Raw genomic sequence first — 15,850 nt, 5'->3', positions numbered from 1 at the left:
TCTTTCCACAGGACTCCAAGCTCTTAGGAGATAGGGAACCTGTCTTATTCCTCTCTATATTTCCAGTGTTTAGCAACGTCTGTCGGTTGACTTGAAGAGAATTGGAGGTCTGATGGCTACCACCCCCAACTACCTCTCTAGAAGTCAGGGTATGAGCACTTAGGTTGGTAGCTCTCCACTGGCTTGTGGCTGCTGCTGGTTGTAAGGCAGTCACAGAGTGTATTCAAAGGCTCTAAGGCTGTATAAAATATTGCCTTCACAAGCAATAACAGTGTATCGTTGTTTATACCATTATAAACATTATCCTTTTTCTGGAGAGCAATTACTTTACTGATGGAGAGTTAATTAATTAATTATGTAAATACAGGTAAGGATCTGCCCAGAGAAATGTAAGAGATGTGGAGAGGGTTTTGTGGCCAGTGCAAACGAGGCAGCTAGAACTCATTTCTCTCTTATAAAGTCCTAGAATATCACCGTCAAAGGACACCATGGAGGGTATCCAATTCCTCATGGTTTTGGTTATTTATTGCTGTGTAGGAATAATAACCTAAACCTTCGTGGCTTAAAACAACAGCCGTCTTACTCTACCTCACAATTCTGTGGGTCAGGAATTCAGGCAGGGCTGGTTAATTCTTTGGTTCCAGATAGCATCAACATAAGTCACTCAGTGGGATTCAGCTGGTGGATAAATTGGCTGGAGGACTCAAGAGACTTCCTCCCATGAGTGGTGTCTAGGAGGGAAAGCTGGGCTTAGCTGGGACCATTGCCTGAGATCTTTCCAGCATGGCAGTCTCAGGGTAGTTGGGTTTCTTGTGTGGTGGTTCAGGGGGTTCAAGAACACGTCTTATAGGGTATGAAGTAAAAGTTGCATCTTTTTGTTTTTTTTAATGACCTAGACTCAGAAGTCACCTTTGCTACTTTATATTGGTCAAGGAAGTCACAAGTTTGCCTAGATTCAAGGGAAGGGAACACAGAGTCCACTTTTCCATGGGAGTAATGTCAAAAGATCTGCGACCATGTTTTCAAATTGCCATTCCTATTTTACAGATAGGCAAATTGAGGCTTAGGAAAGTAAGTTATTACCTAAAAGTACCACACAAGCTACAAAGTGGCATAGTTGTGATGGAAACTCAAGCCCAATGATTTCTATAACAAAGCTTATATTGTAGGATGGTCCCTGTGACATGATAGAGTATTTGCTATGTCTGCTTATTCTATTTTTTCCTTTCTTTCCTTTCCTTTCCTTTCCTTTCCTTTCCTTTCCTTTCCTTTCCTTTCCTTTCCTTTCCTCCCCTTCCCTCCCCTCCCCTCCCCTCCCCTCCCCTCCCCTCCCCTCCCCTTCCTTTCCTTTCCTTCCCCTTCCCCTTCCCCTTCCTCCTCCTCCTCCTCCTCCTTTTTTGATTAAGGCAAAAAACAAAACAAGACAAAACAAAAACAAAAAAACCCAAAAAAACCTCTTTAGTTAAAGGTACTGGAAAGAACAAATACAAACAAGTTATATTCCCTATAGATATTTTTTAGAATAATGATTAAAATTCAGAGCTATCCTTAGAGATGAAAATTAAAACAGTAAAGCTTGCCACGCACAGTATTATGCCTATGTTTATTAATAAAGTTTTGTATAAAAGGCTGACTTCAGAGTTGGCTGGAGTGGCCAATATGGCAGAAAGACCCTGTGCTTTTCTCTAGGGACAGAAAGGGAAGGTGTCAGGGTATTACCTTGAGTTCTAATTGTCCACTAAATCCTGTTTCAACATGAAGATTAGGAAAATTCCAGACGATATTTTGCTGAGGCTTTATTTAGGAAACTATGGAAAATGCGTTAATTGGCCCCGAGTGTCCATTCTCCTTTTCTTTGCTTGAGTAATAGAACCCCCCACTTCGAATTTCTCAGAACATTTGGTCACATCCCCTTAAATAACTATTTCCTACCCTGCTTTGCAATAAAGGCACAGCCACTAAGTTTTTATCAGAGAAACGTACGTGGAAGTAATGTATACAGCTTCCACATCGTTTCCTTAGAAGGAAATTGGTTGCTCTCGATTTCCTATCTTCATTCCTTCCTGTGGGCTAGTGACTCAGCTTTGACCATGTAGGGGAGGAAACCCTGGGGAAATGATAGAGGATAAGACAGAAGGAGTCCGGATCTGTGGATAACCCCACAGAGCAGAGCCGTGTATTCCTAGAACACACATTGGCTCTGAACTGTGACATGAGACAGGAATAGATTTCCTACTTGTTTGAGCTACTGTATTTGGTGAGGGGGACTCTTTATTGAAGCAGCTTAATTTTTCACCTTACCTGTTACGTTAATGAAAGAACTTAGGGAGGTAGGCTCCCAACATAGGTGATGCCCATCTTTCAGTTGAAATCACAACTTTGGAAGAGAAGACATGGTCACAGGAATGGGCAACTTTTCTTATTAAAACAGAGCACAGGAGGCACCTGGGTGGCTCAGTCGGTTAAGTGTCTGACTTCGGCTCAGGTCATGATCTCGCGGTTCGTGGGTTCAAGCCCCACGTCGGGCTCTGTGCTGACAGCTGGCAGCCTGGAGCCTGCTTCAGATTCTGTGTCTCCCTCTCTCTCTGCCCCTCCCCCACTAGCACTCTGTCTCTCTCTTTCTCAAAAAACAAATAAACATTAAAAAAACAGAGCACAGGACAAAGTTTGAGCAACAGAAAGGGTATCTCTAATTGGAAAGCGGTGTTAGGCATCTCTGGTTTAACCTAGTTCTGCCCCCTTGATCCCCCCTTTTTTTTTCTCTTGGGATACTTTCACTTCAGCCACTGTTGATACCATTGTCTTGGTTCCAAGGAAATGCTGCTTGGATATTATAGGGGTGGGTTCCTAGGACTTGGTGGGTGGGGAGGAAGGACACTCATGACAGGGCCATGGAAACCCACACGACTGACTTGGCTGCAGCACTGGAGGCCATATTGGCTAACTGTGGGATGCTGAGAAGTCTGTAACATAGCCTACACTTCAGGAAACAGATTGGTGGTTTTCTTGGGTTTTTTTGTTTTTGTTTTTTTGAGGAAAAATAGATGAAATCCCTTGACTAGCCGACTGTAAAAGAGAATATTATTTGAGAGAGAAGGGAAGTTCTAAAACATAAAATTCTGGCCACAAAGGCATGAATGATCCCCAAGAGGAATAAAGGAGACTCTGTGTCACTAGGCTTCGGATGTTGGTGTGGAACAAGATGGGAGGTGGGCTATATGGCCAAGTTTTGAGTACGATAGGGCAGCACAATTCTATGAACAATGGCAGAAGTATTGACGTTCAGAATTCATTAAAGTTGTAAAAAAAAAAATAATACAGAGAGCAACACACACAAAAAGGTTATTTGAACCAGACCCAGAGTAAGAAGAATGAAGAGCGAAGTCCAGAGCTGGGGCAGATGGAGAGACATTAGCAGATCATAGAGACAACACAATTTTATTTACCTCTTAATCTCTGCCTTCTGTGGTGAGAAAAAGGATCTTTACATTGGAAATAGCAGAAGTAACGTGGTTAACAAAAATTTGGACTCTTAGTCGATGAGACCATGTAAGAGATATCATAGCATATTTAAAAGGCTGCAGAGATGATAAAAATCATAACTGGGCTTGCTCATGTGACCAAAGAACAACTGTTGGTAATAATGGCATATGGAAGAAGAGAATAGAAAATGTCTTGATTGCCCAAAAAGGAACAAAGATGGATTCCAAATGCACCTAAATTATTGTTCATTTGGTTTCTCAGACCACCTCTCGCTGGCCTCCTCTACTCTTTCTCTTTCTGAACCATCTTGCCCAATTTTTCCCCATCAGGGAAGAGGGGAGTGAGTGAAAAATTAGCCAAGTGGATTGTGGCTAGGCTTCATAAGCCTAAGCTGTACAAGAGGAATTCCTATCCAAGACAAACCAGTGCACCAAGCGTTGAAAGGGCAGTCAAGACAAATTCACTTGGAGAAGTTGATTTAAATATTGGAAAAAAAGCCTATAAGGATCAAAAGGGACCAAGGGAAGGAATGGAGTTATAGGTCAAAAAACCATAATATGAGAGCTAGGTTGACATCAGGTTAGAATGAAGATAGATACGGAGTTGGCATGAGAAATGAGTTCCAGGGTGATTGTAAAAAATCAAACCAAACTAGACTAAAACAGTTTCCCCTCTCCCAAAAGCCCCCAAACAAAAACCACAAATGGGCAATACCAGCTTGGTCTTCATGTAATTGGGTTCATGATTCACAGGTGGCTCAGACAAAAGGTCAAGGAAGACATCATTATGGAATTCATTTTGATGGATTCTTGGCTGGTTAAACAGCCACACTCAATGTAAAGGTGAATTAATTAGTTAAGGAATGAATGTCAGCCTAGATAATGTCTCCAGTTGAATGTCTCAACATGTCATGTTAAATATTTTTTATCAATGACTTAAAGGAATGCATGAAGCACACATATTAGATCTGCAGGTGAAAAAAATATAGGAGGAACAGCTGAAATGTTGGATGGCAGATTCAGGGTTTTAAAAGATTACACAGAAGACTCAAAGAGACCCAATGATCTAGATCACTGAGTCAAAAATAACAACAATGGGGCTTTTAGGAAAGATAAATGTTTAATTGATACCTTTTTTTGAGTTGATAATTTTTAAAAACAAAAGTAAAAAGTACTCCACATTATAAAGAGTAAAAAGAAATAGATGAAATTAATTTTATTGATATATTAAATCCAAATGCACAATAAATCCTAATAAGTCCAAAATATTACCATTTCAACACAAAAAATACAAAATTATTAATGAGCTATTTTGCATTTTTCTTATTAAGAAAGTGTGGATTTTACTCATAGCACATTTACACTGTGTGTGGATTTTACTTGTAGCACATTTCATTTTAGACTGGCCATATTTCAAGTACACTCACGAGCTGTGCAGGCTGTCGGCCATGTTGGACAGCATGGGTCTCAAAAGATATTGGTCAAAAACATGCTGAGTGGCTACTCCATTTGTAAGAACATTTAGCTAAAAAACTGTAGAAGTCTGATATGATTGAATGCTTGTAGCTTAACTCTAAGGGTGATGTGGCCATAAACACTGATCTGTTCATGGATTGTAATTGTCAACTGAGTTGGAAATGGGAACATTTGCCTACCTCAGTAAATCTCGGCTGGGTGGCATAGAAAAGGCATACCATGACTCTTTATTGAGGAATAAGTGAACTCCCTTGTATGACTATTGATATAAGACTCTTGACATATACTGGGAAATAGGAGTTTACCACGAGACTTAGATCAATAATTAAAACTTAGATTTCAGGGTCATCCGGGTGTATGTGACTGCAATTTCCTGAGGCTCTGTAGAATTTTCTCCATATGCTCTCTTCTTTTTAGCTGTTCGTAAAAGCCCCATAAGTCTGTGCAGATTTAGTGTGTGCTAAAGGTATGACTAAGAGTTAAAAGTGGAAGGTTGGGACAAAGGGAGGACAGGAAGTGCCTTCCTAAAATTGGAGGACAGGATGAGGGTTCAGAGTGACAGGGCAGTTGTGATTCTTAGACTATTTGGGCAGGCAGGGGGAAAAGTGAGACCCTAACTCCGAGATGGAGAATTTGGGATGGGAAACAGTTGGAAACTTTCTGAACAACAGAAGAGGCAAGTGAGAGGGAGCATGTGTGGGGCTGATCATGAGTAGACATCTCTGGTTCCATTGTGGCCTGCGCTGAGGGTCCTTGGTCCCCAAAGACTCCCCCATTTGTGGATGGCATGGTACCTTTGGGATTATATCTTCTCCTCAGTGTCCTCTAACATACAGAAACCCTTGGGGAGGCAAAACATCCAGTGGTGAACATTATTTAGATCGTAAACACTTACATTCAATTGTTTGCCACCAAAGGGAGGGAACTTGGAAGCCGGATAACTCTGGATTGGAGGGGCAAAGCCTCAATAAAAAGAGGAAGAGGTGATAAAAGAAGTCACGTTGTGTATAAGGAGGTTATTAGTGCCAAAGAACCGTTTCACAAGTTTTCTGGTCTGTGCTTTTCCTCCAAACAACCTCTCCAGTCCCTCTAGGTTACTGATGTGCTTGGTGTAAATGCTTCTCCGACTTTGTTCCTCCATACACATTCACAAACATTGGCTTTCTCTGTAGGCTCAGACTTCATATTGCCCTGCAACTTGCATTATTCACTTAATATACTGTGGACATGCCTCCAGGTTAAGGTATAGAGTTTAGCTTTTTTTTTACAAATATTTTTTTAATGTTTACTTATTTTCGACAGAGAGACAAAGCATGAGTGTGGGATGGGCAGAGAGAGAGGGAGACACAGAATCTGAAGCAGGGATCCAGGCTCTGAGCTGTCAGCACAGAGCCCGACGCGGGGCTGGAACTCACGAACTGCGAGATCATGACCTGAGCTGAAATCGGTTGTTTAATAGACTGAGACACCCAGACTCCCCGAGTTTAATTCATTTTTAATTAGGTAGATCATGCCTAAGAATGGAAGTATAATTTATTGAGTTGTTCTCCTACTGATGAACATTCAAGCTATTTTTAGATGCAGGCTACTATCTCTCCCATCTTTCAAATAATGGTTTCCCCACTCTTTTTCCAGAACGTAAAAGGTATTACATAGCAGGTCCTTCTAATATTAGAACATTACAGATTCTGATTTTATTAAAAAAAAACCTCCAAACATTACAATAGATCCCTAAAATGGGAAGTTCTAACAGCATTCCAATGGGAACAAGAAGCTGATGATAGGAAGATATAGGGCAGGGTTTGTTTCTTACTTTTTTATAAAGTTTTAAAAATTTATTTATTTCGAGAGAGAGTGAGCAAGTGGGGGAGGAGCAGAGAAAGAGGAAGAGAGAGAGTCCCCAGCAGACTCCATGCTGCCAGCGCATAGCCCTACACGGGGTTTGAACTCACAAACTATGAGATCATGACCTGAGCCGAAATCAAGAGTCGGATGCTTAACTGACTGAGCCACCTAGGCGCCCCTCTTTCTGGCTTTTTAAAATGGCATTATCGAATAACATATAATAGGTTAGACATATTTAAACATGCAACTTGGTAATATGGAAACCACCACCATAATCAAGATAATAAATACATCCATCATCCTCAAACCTTCCTTGTTCCGGAGTCACTGCTCCCCATGTCCCCTCCCTGCTCTTTTTGTCCCTCTTATCAGCAGTTACCAATTTCCTTTCTGTCACGGTAGTTTATATTTTCTACAGTTTTTATAAAAATTGGATCATACAATATGTATTCCTTTTTGTCTGGCTTCTTCCACTCAGCATAATTATTTTGAGATTCATCCATATGGCTGAAGGTATCAATATATATATATATATATATATATATATATATATATATTTTTTTTTTTTTTTTTCATTGCTGAGTAGCCTTTCATGGTGTAGGTATGCCACAATTTGTTCACTGATTCTCCTGTTGATAAATACTTGGATTGTTTCCAGGGTTTCACCTGTACAAATAAAGCTGCTATGAACACTGACATAGGAGTCTTTATATGGATAGAGGCTTTGATTTCTCTCTTGTAAATACATAGAAGTGAAATGGCTGGGTCACATGGTAGATATATGCTTCACTTTTTGAGAAACTCTTCTTTGTTTCCAAAGTGGTTGTCCATCTGTGAAAATATTCAGCTCTGACAAAGCCATGGTCTGAGAATCCCTGAAATGTCTGTGAAAGCTCTGGCAGGTCTTAAAATTGAGATAAATCCATAATTCTATCAGTTGAGAGAGAGTTTTTGATTGGCCAGTGTGTTCCAGATACTGCGCCTGATAATGTCGAGTTACCAGCATGGATGAGAGGGAGTCCCTCCTGGGCCCAGTGCTGGAACTTTTCTGGCTAATAGAAGAGGTCAAAAGTCAGACTTCCAGAAGTGCTAAGAGTGGGAATAACACAGAGACAATTCAGAGATTCTGAAAATGGCGGGGAGACCCTCCAGGAGGAGTCATTCAGACTGACTTGCAGGGTTGTAGGTGAAGAAAGGGAGAGTGTAGAGGGCTCGTTTGACGAATCTCAACTTTAGCTTATTTCATTTATTCATTAAACACACACATATATTTTATTTTATTTTTTATTTTTTTATTCAGCTTCCAAAACTGTATTCACTCACTTGATTATAGAATTATAAAAAGAATATGTTACAGTTAAATGTTCAAAATTCATAACATTTCAGAAATTGGAAAGATCATAGAGATCAAGTGGATGGGTACTTATCAACTTGATCCTGTTAAAATACATATTCTAAATCCCGGGTTCTAGAGTGGGTCCTGAAATTCTCCACTTCTAACAAGCTCTTGAATCATGTTGATGGAGTTGGTCTATAGACCACCATTTTTTTTTATTTTATTTTATTTTATTTTATTTTGTCCATTTATTTTCTAAGTTTTTACTTTTTTTTTTTTAACTGAAATCCAACTTAGTTAACATATAGTGTAATAATGATTTCAGGAATAGAATTTAGTGATTCATCATTTACATGTAACACCCAACAAATGTCCTCCTTCATGCCCCTCACCCCTTTAGCCCATCCCCCCCATCCACCACCCTACCAGCAACTGTTGTTTCTCTGTATTTGAGAGTCTCTTATGGTTTGTGTCTCCCTCTCTGTTTGTATATTATTTTTACTTTTCTTCCCTTATGTTCACCTGTTGTGTATCTTAGATTCCACACACGAGTGAAATCATATGATATTTGTCTTTTTCTGACTTATTTTGCTTAGCATAATTCACTCTGGTTCCATCCACGTTGTTGCAAATGCAAGATTTCATTCTTTTTGATCGCCAAGTAATACTCTACTATATATATATATATATATATATATATATATATATATATATATGGTATATATATGTGGTATATATATGTATGTGGTATATATATGTGTGTGTGTATATATATATATGTGGTATATATATATATATATATATATATATATATATATACCATATCTTCTTTATCCATTCATCAGTTGATGGACATTTGGGCTCCTTCTATACTTTGGCTATTGGCAATAATGCTGCTGTAAACATTGGGGACCATGTGCCCCTACAAATCAGCATACTTGTATCCTTTGGATAAATACCTAGTAGTGCAATTGCTGGGTCATAGGGTAGTTCTATTTTTAATTTTTTGAGGAACCTCCATACTGTTTTCCAGAGTGGCTGCACCAGTTTGCATTCCCACAGGCAGTGCAAAAGTGTTCCCCTTTCCAGGGTTCTTGCCAACATCTGTTGTTGCCTGAGCTGTTAATTTTAGCCATTTTGACAGACACACACATATATTTTAATACTATGTCCTTCAGATATATCAATGAAAAAAATAAAGACCTCTGCCTTCACGTAGTTTACATCCCACTGGGAGAATCACAATAAACAATAAATATAACACATAGGTAAATGATCTGTTAAAAAATGGTAAGAAGAAACAGAGCAGAAGTGTCGTTAGAAGTGGGGCAGCCAGTTCTAATTTCAAGTGGAAGATAGTCAGTGGGGTATATTTGGGATCTAAATATAATAGTATATATATTACAACACACATTCTAAAAATATTGCAACGTAATTAGAATCTGGTCTGCAAACCACTCCGAAACCGCCCGGCCTTTGGCTGCTGCATTACACTTTGCAGCCACTAGGGCGCAAATGGGCCATTTCTGAAAAAAATGGGGTGAGGGTGGGGGTGTAAGAGAGACTCGGATAATTAGATATACAGCCTCCCCCAGGTGTTCCGCAAGGCCAGCTCCGTTAAAGGCACTGGCAAGGTAGGCTGGAGAGTGTTACTGTGTGTCCTGGGCCAAGACAATATTGCCCTTGGTTTTCCTTCCTTGACACGTCCTTACCCCGCAAGGGGCGGGGGTTGGGGGGTGGGGGGCGGTGGGCGAGTTGAGAAATGAACTTCAGCCTGGCGCTTCGCCACAGGACGCATGTCACAGCTGACTGATGGTGGAGAGAGGTAGACCCGCCGGCCTTGTCTTCTGGCCCTGCAGCGAGATTTTCCGGGAGCTGAAGGAGGATTCCCGCGATTACACTCAGCGCCCTGGGTTTGTACAGAAGCCCCACTAGATGTTTTCCGTTCCCTTGTAATATTTAAGGCATCACCAAGATGTAAGCATTCACCTTGACGTTCGGGTTTCTGGATCCTTCCCACCCCCAGCCTCTGCCAGCAGATCCGTGACCGTTCTTATCTTTTGAACAAGATCCCATCCGGACGCCCTTCCTGGCGCTGCGAGCTACCCGCCTTTTTTTTCCCCCCGGGCAGGAGCTCGGCGAGGCCGGGAGAGCAGTGCTCCGGCCGGGCAGGGCCGCGCACGCGTGGGGCGCCGCTGGTTGCGCATCTGGCGCCAGAGCGCGCCCCCAGCGCAGTGCCCGCCGGGGCCGCGGGAGTGGGTTGGTGCTCCCGAACGTGCGGGGCGCTCTCTCCCCGCGCGGGGGCACCAGAGCCCTCGGAAGTGTCAGGCACTGCGGTGCATTTTCCCAGTTCCCTTTTAAATGACTGCGGAAAAATAGACTCGGAGCCGCAAATGGGAAGACGGATTCTCAGACAAGGCTTGCGAATGCCCCGCAGCCATCATTTAACTGCACCCGCAGAGCAGTTAAGGTTTGTCACCCGACCCTCCCGGATCGCCTCGTTTGTCCCTAGTGAGACCCCGAGGCTCTGCCCGCGCCGGGGTTGCCGGTAGCTGGATGCCTGTCGTGCTCTGGGCAGCCCGGGCGCAGTGCACGCGTTCGCGCACACCCGCGCACACACGAAAACGCGCAAGGTACGGCAGGGGAGCGAGGGCTCGGGGTGCCCCGCGGGGGGGTGGGCATCGCGGCGAGTGAAGCGACGATCTGGGAACGGCTGCATACCGCCAGGCTGAAGGATGAGAGAAAATGACGCGGCGCCACACATCGGACAGGCCAGGGTTGCTGCCGCGCATTTAGGGAACCCAATACGCGTCAGGCGCGCTCCCTTCCCCTCACATGTCTCTGTTTCCCGGGCGTGTGATGCCGGAACACAGCGGGAAAAAGACCCACTTAGAGAGCTAGAGTTGCATTTGGAGACTCCCCTCCCTCTGCAAAAGCACCAACAGGAAGACCCTCCAAAACCACGGATTCCCAAATAGATGGCCCGGAATGGGGGCGGTTATCCTTGGTTACCAATGCTGAACACGTTTTGGTGTTTACAATATTTATTTATTTTTAGGCTAGCTCGCCCTCCCTTTTAGGCAGGATGGGAAAGGAGAACGCAGCGGGGAGGGAGAGGGGAGGGTGGATTCCTATAATAAGAATCAGCGCATTTTTCAGAGCTGAACCGAGGCCGGTTTCCATTTCAAAAAAGGAGACAGCCTCTACTGCGATTGTAGAAGAGACCGCGGTGTGAATTAGGGAAGAGAGGCGTCGAGCGGTGGAACGGTCCATCTCGGAGGTACCTGATCTCAATGCACACACATACAGCGCACACACACACACACACACACACAGGCGCGCGTCTACCCGGCCAGGATGTGTGCGTGTGTGCGCGTGTATGAACTCCCACATGCTGCTGCTGTCTGCTCCCGGCCAGTGGCACCGATGCTTCCCTCCTCCCCGCTCGCCCCCAGATTCCCCTCCCCTCCCTGTTGCTTTTGTCTGGAGGGTGTTATGGGTTTGTGTGTGTATGAGCGTGTGTGTTTTTGGATTTCAGACTAATTTTCTGGAGTTTCTGCCCCTGCTCTGCGTCAGCCCTCACGTCACTTCGCCAGCAGTAGCAGAGGCGGCGGCGGCGGCGGCGGCGGCGGCTCCCAGAATTGGGTTGGAGCAGGAGCCTCGTTCGCTCCTTCGCTCGCGCTCTCCGCGCTCAGTGCCCGGCGGCAGGAGGAGCCTGCACCCAGGCGCCGCCGGCGGGCGGTAGGCGCCGGAGCCCGGGTGAGCAGCGCGGACGGTGCCCTCCGGCGTCTCGGCCCTCGCTGTCTCCCCCGTGGCTGCCGCGGAGGCTCCCCAGGTGGGACGCGCCGCGCCACCTGCCCGCGCCCCCTGCGCCCAGCGGCCGTGGCGGATTCTGCAGCATCATTGGGGGCCCCGTCGCGGAGCCATCGCCTCCGGCAATCTCCGCGTCCCCCATTCAAGGGTCCTTCGCCCGGCCTGGGCCATGGAATCCTGTCTCGGGAACCCTTGCCCTATCTCCCCTCCCTCGACCTCGGGCTTGGAGAGAGGCAGAGGCACATCGGTGGCCCCGGCGGCGTCAGTGCCATCGAGGGGCAAGTTGATTTCTGGGGCCGGAGCTGGGCATTCATCCATCCACAATCCCCTGGCTGGGGTCAGGGTGGGGTGCCGCGAGCGCGCTTTCGTAAGGGGTCCTGCCCTCAGTCTTAACGCGTGTCTGTTTGTTCTCAGCCCCGAGGTGCGTCCCGGATTCCAGTGCGCGTCTAGCAAGAAGCCTGCGTCCCGGGGAGTGCCGGCAGCGCCGCCGGCCGGTGCTCGGCGCGCCGGGCCATGCAGCGGCGGCCGCCGCGGAGCTCCGAGCGGCGGTAGCGCCCCCTGTGAGGCGGCCAGAGATGCCCCGGCCACTGTGAACGGTGCCGCCCGCCAGGACACGCTCAGCCCCGGCCACTGTAGGCTCTGCGCGCCCGCTACAGACACCGGGGCGAGGGAGCGGCGAGCGCGGCACAGGCCGCCCAGCAGGGGCAGGGGAAGCCGGCCGGTGCAGCGCGGGGACACGTACTCAGTGTGACTCGGGCTGGCACTGGAGGCTAGGGATGTCGTCCTGGACGAGGTGGCATGGACCCGCCATGGCGCGGCTCTGGGGCTTCTGCTGGCTGGTTGTGGGCTTCTGGAGGGCCGCTCTAGCCTGTCCCACGTCCTGCAAGTGCACCGCCTCTCGGATCTGGTGCAGCGACCCTTCTCCGGGCATCGTGGCGTTTCCGAGGTTGGAGCCTAATAGTGCAGACCCTGAGAACATCACCGAAATGTGAGTTACCGGTGCTCTTTCTCTTTTCTTCTCTCCTGGTACCTCGGGCTGGGGCTGGCCAGACGTGTCTGTCGGGGCATGGATGTTGTCTCAAGTCTGGGGAGAAGTCAGACATCGGAGATGCAGGGCTGGGCCATCTGTGGGTTACCTGTATCTCGGGCTTGGGGCTGCTAACGCGGGGAGAAGTGGACAGTTGAAAATAAGTTTTAAGTATACTGTATGTGTCAATAACATAAATATGTATATTCTTTGCGGGAAGGGATTCCTTATACACTGTATTTCAAAGCCCTGCTGGGTGTGCTTTATAGGCTTTCCGTATGCAATAACTTAGTTTTGGATATTTTTGTTTCATAAGGTGCTATGTGTATGTTGTATTAAGAGAAGTTCCAGTAATATTTACTGGAGGGGGGGGGGTTAAAAATAATGAACTTTTTGAAATCTGTTGAAGGAGCTCAGTCTCTCCCTTAACATCTTTCTCTGAGGTTTGGAGTTCACCAAGTTCCTTTTTCATTTTGTATATCAGATATGGCTTAGGAGATGGCATCCAAAGCTGGCCTTGAAAATGGTCTGTAAGAGAAGAAGTTCTGAGTGTTGAAATGTGCTCTCTTGAAAGGGAAAGTGTGCTCGTGGGAAGCCTAAAAGCCTGGTCTGATTTAATTTGGACCTGACTTCCCAGAGATAAAATTTTGAGACCATTTGGATTATAAATCTTAATTGCCCACTGAATAGTATCCTGGGACCAGGTTGGATGATAAAGCAGGGTGTAGTACTTTGCGACGGACCCCTATGACCCTGGACATGTTTGAGCTTGCCCCGGGGCTGATGGGGAAGCAGAATTGTATATTTCGGTCCTCCCTGTGACAAGTACATTACCAAGTGGGGATTCACCAGTGCTTTCTCCAGCATTTCCCTGTCACCTCTCCTAGAGGTGTACCTTCCCCCACAAGGGGGATGCCATTACCTGTATTTCACTGGCATGGGATTTTATTCATTCATGCGGAGGGTTGTAAGGCAAAGTTTCTCCCAGTTTTCCTTATGGTGTGTTTGATGTTAAGATAGGCAGCCCAAAAAGTAGGGCTTGGGCTGTGGCCTTCCGGTTGGCGAGTGCGCATGCTTTTTTTCCTCCCCAGAAAACGCACGCCTGGTTTCTGCCAACGTAGTTGACTGAGATAACCTGTTTTTTAATGTAAGTAAGAGACCTTCCTGGCCTCTGTTGTTCGTTCTGCTGGTGATGCTCACGTTATAAGGCTAGGGCAGAAGGAAATGACAACAGCACAGAGGGGAATGTGCAGGCCTAGCAGAGCTGAGATGTGCTGGGAGCAACCAACTGTCAGGCTGCATCCAGGATGCTGGGATTTTTTTTTTTTTTTTTTTTTTTTTTGGCAAGGATTGGAGCAGGCAGTGCCGGAGAGGGTGTGTAGGGCCCCAACTGTGCTGGCCCTGGTTCGCCTGGTCAAAGTGTCTGTGGCCTTTTATCAGGATCTGTGTCTCTTTCATGAGATGAGATGTCAGCAGTCAGATGGAGGAAGCCATATGGAATTCAGAGCCCTTCGGACTATTTTGAGACCAGGGGGAGTGTGCCTTGATACAGTCAGACGTCTTGTTTTGTTGTTTTTAAATTCTGTATTAGAGGATGCATGTATGATGAAGAAGGATAGGAGATAGGGCCCATCATTTTCACTGTAACATTTTTTTCCACTTTAATATTTTTAAAGCCATCATCGGAGAAAAGGAAAATAAAACTCTTTAAATTAAAAAAAATATCACTTAAACCTTCATGGTCTTGGCTGCCTGGTATTTATATTTATGCAATCAGTGGACTTGAGTTGAGCTTTCTTATATCAGTTCTCATAATTGCTAATTGCTGTTGTTTCTTTTATAGCTGATGGCAGGTTCCTATTTTCCGGCTTTAAAAAAATTGATTCTTTTTTTTTTTATTTACTAAAGTGTTTGTCAGTTATTCGTTCAGTGGCGCTCCTCATTTCTACTGTTATTTTTTTTTCTTTTGATGTGAAGATCCATCGAGAGTGAGAGTTGGGAGGTGTGTAGGGTGAGTGTTTGGGATGGAGAATTTACGCTCCTTAGTGACAGTAATGGGGCTGGTAGATGTGCGTTCTGAGAAAAAGTCCGTATCTCAGCTCTGTCCCTCAGCTTTGTTTGAGCCCAGCCGGTTTGTTCCCTGATGTCCTGTTAAATGTATCGAAACCCTTGTTTAGGAAGCACTTCGTATCATTATTTTGAGTTCTGCTGTTTTGATATCGAAATGGACTTGCTTCACTGTCATCCATATATGACTCCATCTGGCTCTTTTTCTTACGTAGTAATATTTGCTTGAACAGCTTTTAAATTCTTGGCCAGTGGATACCAGCTCCAGTTGGAACCAAATTACACATTTTTTTTTTACTTTGTTATTAAACCCAATGGTATTCCTGAAATAACCTGTTTTAAAGTTCCAGTTTAATGGTGCTTAGCTGAAATTTTATGTTTCTAGTTTTTTAAATAGGGGAAATGTAAGTAAACTGTAATTAGAACTTGCTGAAGCCACGGTTTACTGTATCACTTAAAAACGGTATATCACTCAATGTCTATATATTTCGGGGAAATTACCCCACTGTGCTTTTTTAGGATTCAGAGAGAGCCCATTGGTAGAACATTCTAAAACCATATGCATGGGATTTTATTTTCTGTTTCTACGTGCATTATTTTAGGCCCACCTGACATTTCGTTTTAGAGTCATTGTTTGAGCCTGTTTTATCAAAAATTCTCCTAGCATAGTGTCTGTTTCATACTCTTTACCCATCGACACGATATCTGGATCCCTCTCCCTGTCTGTAGAGATGCATCACACCTGCCCAGGATCACACAGATGCTAGGTGCCAGCTTCTCTTACTCTGAGATGGTTATCCCAAA

The 15,850-nt window shown here is 45.0% G+C and overlaps 1 protein-coding gene and 1 pseudogene across 6 annotated transcripts in view; both read left to right on the top strand.

Annotated features, from left to right (window-relative positions):
• The window catches only part of LOC106978584 (protein lin-28 homolog A-like), a 53,892-nt pseudogene extending 43,388 nt beyond the window's left edge, over positions 1–10,504 (top strand).
• NTRK2 (neurotrophic receptor tyrosine kinase 2) overlaps positions 10,403–15,850 on the top strand; it is a 336,633-nt gene continuing 331,185 nt past the window's right edge. The window contains exons 1-4 of one of the 6 annotated variants that reach the window (XM_053205197.1): positions 10,403–10,772; positions 11,299–11,419; positions 11,678–11,898; positions 12,367–12,940. In XM_053205197.1, coding sequence (XP_053061172.1) covers positions 12,729–12,940 — 212 coding nt within the window. In that variant the 5' untranslated portion in view covers positions 10,403–10,772; positions 11,299–11,419; positions 11,678–11,898; positions 12,367–12,728. The remainder of the gene's footprint in view (positions 10,773–11,298; positions 11,420–11,677; positions 11,899–12,366; positions 12,941–15,850) is intronic. The other 5 variants (XM_053205198.1, XM_015076265.3, XM_027048154.2 and 2 more) reach the window with 5 other exon arrangements.

This window comes from Acinonyx jubatus, chromosome D4 (assembly GCF_027475565.1).
Source record: "Acinonyx jubatus isolate Ajub_Pintada_27869175 chromosome D4, VMU_Ajub_asm_v1.0, whole genome shotgun sequence".
NCBI lineage: Eukaryota > Metazoa > Chordata > Mammalia > Carnivora > Felidae > Acinonyx > Acinonyx jubatus.
This window is presented reverse-complemented; position numbering and strand designations above follow the sequence as displayed.